Source organism: Gnatocerus cornutus, chromosome 1 (genome assembly GCF_029298725.1).
Source record: "Gnatocerus cornutus isolate USDA-ARS CGAHR chromosome 1, icGnaCorn1.1, whole genome shotgun sequence".
Lineage (NCBI taxonomy): Eukaryota > Metazoa > Arthropoda > Insecta > Coleoptera > Tenebrionidae > Gnatocerus > Gnatocerus cornutus.
Genome location: NC_142233.1, coordinates 34,524,697 through 34,534,971, shown reverse-complemented (window position 1 = coordinate 34,534,971; position 10,275 = coordinate 34,524,697). Strand labels below are relative to the sequence as shown.

Genomic DNA, 10,275 nt, shown 5'->3' with positions numbered 1-10,275 from the left:
TTACAAAATGTAAACTTTTTATTGTTACTTCCACATTTACATAAATACACCACAATACAATCTAACAATTTTTTTTCGCACTTCTTCACGTCGAACACGTTTCACTGTGGTACTTCTCCTCATCTTGAACCCTACAGTGTATAATATTAGCGGAACCAGCAGCCTCAATCTCAAATTTTGCCTACAAAACCACATTTACGGCCGGTAACACCAAACTAGTGCCTTACATTGGTCATTTCCTCTGCAATAAAAATCGCAGTCTTTGTATGCATGGTAATTTCCCCAACTTTCACGCTAGAAGGCCCCCCAGCAAGAGCCATAAAAATCACGAATTGATCCTGCGAGTGCGAATCTAAACAAGCTCCTTCTTCGAGCGGTTTCACTAAGTCTTGCGCCGCTCGCTTTCCTGTTTCTTCCGAGTGTTCGTTTCTTTTACCAAGAGCAGAGCCTCCTAGTAGACATCCAGTTGTGGTCTCGGCCACTAATCTAAAATTTCAGTGTTGTTTATGGAAACTAAGGGCTTCAGACTTACATTATGCCCGCGCAGTTGTCTGGGGCGATATTACGGTCCTCTTTGTACCTTTCTATCTTTATATTGTTGGAGAACCGTTTCAACTCTCGACTGGCTGAATCTGCCATCAAATGACTAAGTTTGATAGGAAGAGTTCCCGCAACAAAACTCCAACCAAAAATTGATTTGATTTGACCCCTGTCGGTGATATTAACAGGATTTAGTTTGACCACGGAATCGACGTTGATGATGACTTCACCTCCACCTTTAGGGAAGTACCCCCTTTTAACTAAATCAAAATCAAAAGTAGCCCCAAACTTCTCCAACAGCGGTCTAAAAACCTCAGTTGTGTAATCAATCTGGGGCGCCATCTCAGCGTTTGTTCCACCATGCAATCTCAGGGTTGAGTGAGAATCCGCGAATAGAGCACAAGGTAAGGCAGCCTGTAACAGGAGACTTATACTCCCGGCTGTGCGAACCCGCGCCTCGTGGGTACCCCCTTTTATCTGACCCGGCCAGAACTCCACTTCCGTTGAGCCCAGAGCGACTCCTTTGACTTTGGCATTGCTGAGGTCGCGCAGAAGCTCAATACCTTGAATGTCGACAGTGAAAGAGGGCTCAATGTTTGAGTTTGAGGGGGTCACCTTTTAAATGTTGCTCCATTAGGCCCGGTTTACTGCGACCTGCCCGAATTTTCGAAATTCGGATGGGAATCTTCCTGATGACGCTCAAAGCGAGGGCAATTCTCAATATTTGGCCCCCCTAAAAAAACTCGTCATATTGGGGGAAATGGGGCGAAATCCACTCACGCCCTCCAGCATGGAGCCGTCAATTTGTTTCACTTCACATGACATTCTTCTTTTTGTTATGATTACGGATTTAATTCAAAAAGTCGTAATTGAGGTTATTTATCTGTCAAAAAAAAGTAGCCCTCTGTTGAGAAACGTTTAAACTACAACTTCGGTATTATTCCGCTAGGTGGTCTCGTGTTTATAGGGAATTTTGAAGGTATTCTGGGGACTTTTCTGTCAGCTGTCAATTCACTGCCAAGCATGACTGTCATGGCGGAGATAAAAATAAATAATGGTAATTGCAAATTGTTTCCAATGTAGTGTCAGTTTTTACAAGCAGACTGTGTCAAAACTGCAGAAGCACTTCTAGTAGCCACTGATGGAACAGTCCCACATTCAGACTCAATGAATCAGTTCGTCTAAACCACCGTTTCAGCATCTACGATGAATTCAGATGACACCGCAAGAAGTGGGGTTAACAAAGACAATCTACCTTCAAGCAGCCAAATCTCGAATCCCGACAGTAACGCAAACTTGAGCTTGACAACCGACGAGAGTAAGGGGGCCATACCAAAAACCAGACTCTCGAAAGTCGCCCAGAAGAAGACAAACAACAATGTGGACGACGAAACGGTCAAAATCAACGGTTTCTCCAAAACCGGCGCAACTTGTAGCAATTTTCTAAGCAATACTTATGTGGAATGTGGGGGGTTGCAAGCGGGGAAGGAAGGGCGTCCCATTAACTTGTTTGAAAGGAGTCCTTTGAATATTCCAGTGGAGAATGATTTTTTAAATGGGTCATACTCAACGTCAGGGTTTGAAAACCTGGCGGAAGCCCGGGGGACTTACAGGGAGCAAAACGCAAAGGATGACAGCTCAAGTGATGATAATGAACTGCTGTCAATATCAGATGATGGGTGCATTTACACTTATAAAGGGGATCACGTCGCGGATTTGCCCAGTTCGTTTTATAATCTGGAAATTCCACCTCTGGAGGAGGCTTCTGGAGATGGCAGGGAGGGTACGTAGCTTATTTGCGCACCAAGCGCAGGAAATAGAATTTAAAGTAATGAGATGCAATGCTATTGTTCACTCAGTAAACAACGTCTAAAAATAGTGGGACAAAACCAACGTGCACTTTTAGCGTTGCATAATTGCATAAACTAATGAGACATTTTCCAGAAAACTCCAGTCCGGAAATGGACTTCCTTGAAATGGACTTCGACCCGGGGCCTTCCGGCGACGCGGATTCGGACTCCGTCTCCAACACGGACCTCGACAACGCCGCGAGTCTCCCCTTGGACACCAAAACCGAGATAATGGAAGACCCACAACCCTGCTGCTCAAAGGACTTAAACAAAGAAATCCAACCAGAAAATCTGAACGACGTCGCGAAACCGAAATTTTTGAATCTAACTAAGACAATCCCCGAGCCCGTTAAAGCTCCCGTCGCCCCTAAAATCGAGATAAAAATGCCCTGGTCTTGCACAATCGCTGAAAGGACACGAACCGCGAAGTCGCTCCGAACCGTCAAAAAGCACCACAGCTCCCGAGGAGAGTTGTCTTCGCCGAGCGAAACCGGTTTGAACGGCGACGTTAACGTCAACGCGTTTCAGGGGAAGATTGTCATCGACGACAAGAATTCCGTCGGGAGTGACGTGGAGAAGAACATGATCTGGACGCACCACGAAGCGTGTTTGAAGCAGATCACGCAGGTGGGGCCCTCGGCGTGCGGGGCCACCGCGGTGTTGAACGTGCTGCACGCGCTGAGGTTCCCGATTCCCACTCTGGAGAAGGTCCAGGAGTGCGTTAACACGCGACTGCGGGCCAACTCCAGCCCGTTGACAGAGTATTTGCTCTCTAGAAGTAAAGCGGGGTGCACCCATCGCGATGTCATCGCCGGGTTGTACAAACTCTCTGACAAGCAGATCTACTCGAGGTTCTTCGCGATGCATCCGGAGCGCTTGGTGAATCTCCAGTCGTGGTTGGGCTACTGGATCAAGAACGGGGCAGTTCCTATAGCGACTCTCAATCTCCAGAAATGCGAGGGGAGCGTTCCTGATAGTTGGCATCACCAAATGATCTTCGGGGTGGGTCCAGAAGGAGTTTACCTAACGAACCCTTTGGAGTGCGTGGATGCCGACCAATTGTGGCCGCAACTTTCCTCCGAGTCCGTGTTGCTTGTTAGGACCGAGGACGTAATTTCTAGGTGGAATCCGAAAGTTGATCTCCCCGAGTTAATGAGGATTAACGATGTTCGGTGGAAGGAATTGAACGTTGTAGGTCAGTAGTAGCAAATTACGTAAAGAACTTGGCTCAAAGTTTGTTTCAGGGCAAATTGCGAAAGTTGTGAGAGAGAGTAGAAGGGAGGCTCGAGTTGATTACGTCTTCACTTCGCATATTAAAATTCCGGCGGAGTATAAAGCCGGGGTCACACTGGTTATCGACATCAAGTCTCCCGCTTTCACGCTGTTGCGCCAATGTCCAGAACTGCCTTTACTGCAATCGGACGCTGCAGCGAGTGCCTTTTAAACGTGGATCCTTTTTCGCGCTAAAGTGCCATAACTCTGTAATACTCACATTTTAGGGCGAAACGGGAGGAATTCATTTCGTACTTACATATCCACATTTTGTTGAATCATACTCATATCGTAGTTAAACTGTTATCTTGTACAAACTAATTTTAACGCAATAACTTTGTTAATGTAGATGAATGTGATAAAATATTTTAATTTTGTAACATTTTCGAATAGTGCCATTGAAAATTAGAAAATTTTTACCAAAGATCTTACTGATAAGTGATCGCACGGAAAAGCACGCTAAATTCTGCACTTCCTTGGTTTGTAAATAATTTTAATGGGGAGTGATCGGGGAACAGATTTTATTAACTTAGTCAGAGTTCACTGCAGCAAATTCTAGTCGTACGGTTTGTCAACATCATTTCGCTTCAACACTTTGTGTCCAATAAATAAACAACAAATAACTTGTAAACTATGTAAGTATTCTTGTATATTTGATAACTGGCAGTCTCATGCGATATTTAATAAACTTTACAAGAAAAAACTTGGTTGTTAATCAATTGCATGTAAACAGGCCGGAAAACAGCATTTGGCGGCCTAGGCCTCCGAAAAAAAACTAGTTATTCAGTTGAGACATAAAAACAAACAATTTATTTACATTTTAACTTTTAACAACAAAAAGAACACTCACAATTTTAAAACAATTGAAACAAATGACAAAATTTGTCGGAGCTGCCACTCACAGCAGAGTTCTGCAGAGTTCCCTTGGTCACTTGTGGAGCGCTTGCGCCCACTACACCAGGGCCGGCCGGTCGAAAGGTCGGCCGGTCTTACGAAAATAAGCTGTTTCCAGAGCAGAAACTGTAGGAGTCCGAGGATCTCTCAGGCAGTTCTTGGATTCGGAAATTGCCGGAGATGTTTCCACAATAGCGATGAGTTTCTAACTTTTTTCTCTTTTAGGAAAATCTTGAGTGCTAGCATCCATTGGGTAACTTTTGTTTATTTTGATTTTTCGCATTTGCTTTTGTTTGTGTTTGTCTCCTATTTCCAGATATCTAAGGTTCTCGAGGTCACCTGACCAGAAGATGGAAATTGAAAGACGTTTCCAAAAGGTTAACAGATGACAACAGTTCGAGCCCTCATCGTCTACAGCTAGGGGGTGGAGACCCCCCGGTGAGTGTACATTTCTTTCCTTCACTGTCACAGATAAAACACGTGTTGCTCTCTTTTGTTTCGGGTCAATCATTGTGGATCCAATTCTGGAAGACCCAATCAGGCGGATTAGACGATCCTTCTTTTTACTCTTAGATTCGAAATTTGGTTCAAAGGCGACAGTGTTTAACATTTAAACTGAAGATTGTAGGAAATGTATTAGGAGTATCTTAAATAAGTAATTTTTGAAATATATTATGAATGTATTCTGTTCGAGTTAATAAAATGTGAACGCAAATTTACAAATTTTGATTTATTTCCCTCACGTTAAAATTAAAATTACAGTAAAACCTCGAACCTGTAAACTAAATATTCATAAAAGTTTCAAAAATAATTTTTTAAACTTCATAGTTTCTTTCGCGCTTTTTTACATAAGCTGCTGAAAAATTGTGATGTGTGTATTCCTGAAAAATTGCTTTGGAGACAAAGTTGTCCAATAACAAACTATTTCTACAGTTTTGTTTGAGAGGTATAGTTTGGGGACTGAAATACCGTGTTTATGACTTAACTGGGGTACTCACTGCACAAAGAGACGAAACCACCACCGTTGTTGATTCCTTTATGTTGTGGTTTTGCCTCTTTGTGCAGTAAGTACCCCAATTATGTCATAACACGGTATTTCAGTCCCCGAACTATAAATTGTATTATTACTTATGAAAAATGGTGAATGCGCCGGTGATCACTCTTACATTTTTAATTATTTTTATACATTACAAAAACTACAGACCATTTAGCATTTACACTTATTATTATTACATTACGATAAAGTAGAAACTAGTTTATCAAAAATCACTGAGAATTTTACGACAGCAAAGAAAAGAAATCAGACTACCATTGACTTCTTCCAAATACATACATTTTTATTATAAAACCCATTATTTTAATAAATAACGATGCATGTCAACTAGTTTTAATGACATCGTTGGAAAAACATCTTAGAAAAATTATAATAACATCTTTTTTGCCCTTCAAAATGTAAAACTGATTATGCAATATAGGCAACATTTGATACGCCGTTGTAACAGATTTATGTCATTGCATACACAAATGCTATTTCCAAAATGGCCCATGCTAGGAACCAGAGATTTTGGAATTAATAGATGGGGGGACATAGTCAAAAGTCTTAGAAACTATATCTACGACTAGCTTTACAACTTTCGTCCTTGTCTGTTGCACGCATTCACTGGATACAATGTATACCTATCTCTCTCGCCAGGATGGAGAGTTTTTGATTGGCTAATTTTAAAACTTGACAACAGATTGACAACAATTGTAATGTGTGACAGTTCACAGCAAAATGAGTAATCCAATGAGTACTGTAACACAACAAGTTCTCTCAGCACCATAAAACCACTGACGTCGCATACTACAGACGACAGAAAGTGAGTTCAGAAAGAAGAATTTTTGGTTTAAGACGCATTTGAACAAATTTGTGCGAGAATTGTCGAAACAGATTTTGTAATAAGCGTAGAATAGAAATGGTACAAATAAGGGCTAACTAATGAAATAAAAATCAATGGAATATTATTACAACTGGCATGTTTCTGAACTAAATCGTCGTCTGTGGAGAAATTGAGAAGCAAAATATGAAAATTAACCACAGACTAGAAAGTGCAAAGAAAGTGAATTATTATGCGATTAGCAGATGATTTATAATTGAAACGGAAGTCACCAAACATACGGAGAGGAAGAAAAACATGGATTTTGACGAAGAGAGAAAAGATCAATAAAAATCCAAGGTGTACCTAACTAAATTGGATGAATGGTGAAATGTTCAAAGTTTTGAAGAAATATACATGGAAGCAGTAAAATAATACATTAAAAAGGGACAAGTAGATTGTTGAGAACATCAAAAGAATATAAGAAGCTCCAGAACTGGTTAACAAAATAATGGACAGCTCTGACGACAAGTAAGAACAGAAAGAAGAACACGCTAGGAAACCTGTGACATTGTAGCAAATAAGATTCTGTCTAAGATTTGGACAAAGGCAAAAAGGTTGACAATGAGTAGAAAGGAGTAAAAGAAGATCGTGGCAGACCGAGAGAAGACTGCGCTTTTTTCTTATACTCGGACGAGGAACAAAATCAAATTGATGTAAATAGTGGCAAATACATCTTAAAAGAGACTTTCTGCATTTTCTTCTTTAGAAGTCTGGGTCTAATGTAAAGTTTTCTATGTTCTTACAATTAATCTAGGCTGTTTGAATTAGCTTCTCCATTTTGCCAGGTTTCTGGTGTCAGACTAGAAAAGTGTTAGTCACACGTTGGTAATTTTGATTTTGTCATTACTGTTTGACCTTAAACCTATTGAAAACTATGTTATGCACTCTGAGAATTGTATCAATATCGTTTAATTGTGGAGCTATAAATGATCGGTTTTACCGCATTCATATTGTGGGAGTCTCCACTTGATGTAGAAGAGCTTCGGCCTATTAAGGAATGAAAGTTTCAACAATAAAAGACAGCAAAACGAAATCAAACTAGTGATGAAAGAACTTTGTCACAAAATTTAGCATCATACAAGAGAAATAACGTCTAAAACCTTTAAATTCATAAAACTTTGCATTCAAAGTTCTTTACTGACATTAGCTATGACAATTTGAATTTGCCATTTGAAATTCGAGTAACGATCTACGTCATGATCTCTGATTGGTTCCATCCTAACGAGAGAGACAATACTGCATAAGCGTATCAGCGATAGGAATCAGTGCAATAGGTAGAGACAGAAATAAAAATTATTGTTGCACATGTTTTGTGTAACGTATGTCCAAATTTCCATATGCTAACCGGATCTATTATTTTCCAAATCTCTGCTAGGAACACAGATTTCTACTCCCACCACTAGCTTTTCACCGTCTAGATATGTGATAACTAGAGTTCGGACAAAATATTCAGCCTAATTCGGTCCTGGGCACATCACAGCGCGATCGAACCCCCACCTTATCAATACCTAAATATGATAGGGAGATCTAGGCGGAGCAAGACAATAGTGGGAAAGAGTGAGGGTGATCTAAGCGATAACCGAATATTTTGTCCGAACTCTAGTGATAACATGTCACTGGTGGCAGCGAAGTACAGATTATTCGCTTATTTGCAGTTTTAATAAATAGTTCATTTTCGACGTTTTGACATGAAATAAAGAAATTGCAATCGAAATCTAATTAATATCCATTCAAATTATTCAAATGTAATATTTTATTACTAGACGGGCAACCTTGAAGAGTGAATGTCACTAGATCAGAAAAAAGTACGAAGACGAGGCGGCATTTTTAAACGTGTGATGCAAATTACTGCGAATACATGCAGTGAAGGACAAAACAAAGAGCTTGAGAGCCTGTCAACATAAAAACCCAAGAAACAAAACCGTGTCACTCCGCAACTGTCAAAATTTTCGTTCACAATGACATGATTGGGGACCCCGAGCAATGTCGTCTCCTCACACAGAGCAAAGCGACAGCACTGTGGTCACCACGCCGGTGGTAGCCGGCCAACAAATCCTCAAAGACAGCAAAAAGCAAACAGTCCTAGAATCCCACGGATACGCCTTGGGAAAGACCATCGGGTCCGGCTCCTACGCCACTGTGCGGGTTCGTATCCAAATCCAAGACATTTTGTTACTGTCTCCTGGTCACTCAGATGGCGCACAGCGAAAGACACAACATGGACGTCGCCGTGAAGATCGTAAGCAAATTTTCAGCCCCGGCTGACTACCTGAAGAAGTTCCTCCCGAGGGAGATTGAAGTAGTGAAAGGGTTGAAGCATCCGAATCTGATTCGGTTTCTTCAGGCGATTGAGACGACTCACCGGTTTGTCGAGTTCTTACCGGAAAAAAAGACTTTCTTCTTTGTTTAGGGTGTATATTATCATGGAGTACGCGTCGAGTGGCAGCCTCCTAGAGATAATCCGTAAAGACTCGTATATAGACGAAACTCGAGCGAGGCGCTGGTTTCGGCAGCTGGTGGACGCGGTGGATTACTGCCATGAAAGAGGCGTCGTCCACAGAGACATCAAATGCGAAAACTTGCTCCTGAACTCGGACAACGAGATCAAATTGTCCGATTTCGGCTTCGCCCGCGGGAACATGAAAATCAAAAACGGACAAGCTCCTCTGAGCGAGACTTTCTGTGGAAGTTACGCCTACGCCTCGCCCGAAATCCTCAAAGGGATTCCGTATCAACCCCAGTACTCCGATGTCTGGTCGATGGGAGTGGTGCTCTTTGCCATGGTCTTCGGCAGACTCCCCTTCGACGACACCAACTACAGAGACCTAGTGAAGGTAACTTTCCCTCAACTTACCGCAGAGCTAAACTTTCCTCCACCAGCAAGTGTCCAATAAAGTGATTTTTCCAAAAGAACCGAAGATCACGCTGATGTGCAAATCGTTGATTAACAAGATTCTAGCACCTCTGAAGTCGCGGGTGAGAATCCCAGGGATTAAGAGCGATCCTTGGTATTCGTACAATACGAACGACGGCGCTCATGGAAGCAAGGAAAAAAATGTACTCGATCTCTTCACGGGTGATGTGTCTTTACTAAATATTTCGTACTTTTGATGACAGGAGACTGAGAGGTCATCGGCGGACAGTTCACTCATGATGAGTCCGAGGGATGATCAATCCGAAGATAAATAGGTGTAAAATTTGGCGAATAAACGACGTTTTGTGTTTTGTATTCTCAACCTCCGGTTTTACCATTTTTATTGTCTTTACAGTACTTTGAGTCTTAGGATAGCAGCGTCTATTTAAACTTCAAATTCCGACCCAAACCCTGCAGATAAGAGGGCATCAACCTTCAGAAACTCAATCAAACAGTGCGACGATTTCGTAATCTTCCAATTAAATGCATCCATCTCTTGTACACACATGTTTTGCTACAAACGCAGCTGATATTGGATACTTGGCAGCGGCGGTTCTTTTCACATCGAAATATGATCTATTTATGTTTTTATTAGATGTCGTAATATATTTAAAAATGAAATAAACGCGCGAACATTTCTGTGTCTGAGTGCGAAAACAGCTTAACTCAATTTTTGGGTAAATTGGAAACTCAAACAATCGACTGCAATTTATTCTATATTCTTCTTTTGATTCTGAAGAGGATCTGGCTGTGTATATCCAGCCAAGAGTAGCTCTAAAAACTTGTTAAATTAATAACAAAAAATTTAACAAAACTTTTATTTTAATAAAAAAAATTGACGACCGACCTGAAAATTTTAAGCATTACCTAAGCATTTCTATCAGGT

The 10,275-nt window shown here is 41.3% G+C and overlaps 3 protein-coding genes across 3 annotated transcripts; 2 read left to right on the top strand and 1 right to left on the bottom strand.

The window, feature by feature from the left end:
• Rtca (RNA 3'-terminal phosphate cyclase) lies at positions 1 to 1,467 on the bottom strand. Its single transcript, XM_088040874.1, has 5 exons — positions 1,321 to 1,467; positions 1,156 to 1,273; positions 533 to 1,103; positions 228 to 486; positions 1 to 181 (listed from the first exon to the last, which is right to left on the bottom strand). Exons 1-5 carry the CDS (start codon positions 1,363 to 1,365, stop codon positions 86 to 88), a joined length of 1,089 nt encoding a protein of 362 aa, XP_087897000.1. The 5' UTR covers positions 1,366 to 1,467; the 3' UTR covers positions 1 to 85.
• Positions 1,468 to 1,527: 60 nt separating this feature from the next.
• LOC148182036 (uncharacterized) lies at positions 1,528 to 4,372 on the top strand. The gene is made up of 3 exons (XM_088048468.1): positions 1,528 to 2,323; positions 2,485 to 3,585; positions 3,635 to 4,372. The coding sequence occupies exons 1-3, from the start codon at positions 1,747 to 1,749 to the stop codon at positions 3,832 to 3,834; spliced, it is 1,878 nt and encodes a 625-aa protein (XP_087904594.1). The 5' UTR covers positions 1,528 to 1,746; the 3' UTR covers positions 3,835 to 4,372.
• A 4,086-nt stretch (positions 4,373 to 8,458) lies between these two features.
• LOC148182035 (testis-specific serine/threonine-protein kinase 3-like) lies at positions 8,459 to 9,606 on the top strand. The gene is made up of 4 exons (XM_088048577.1): positions 8,459 to 8,620; positions 8,670 to 8,839; positions 8,886 to 9,309; positions 9,356 to 9,606. The coding sequence occupies exons 1-4, from the start codon at positions 8,459 to 8,461 to the stop codon at positions 9,584 to 9,586; spliced, it is 987 nt and encodes a 328-aa protein (XP_087904703.1). The 3' UTR covers positions 9,587 to 9,606.
• Positions 9,607 to 10,275: the final 669 nt, after the last annotated feature.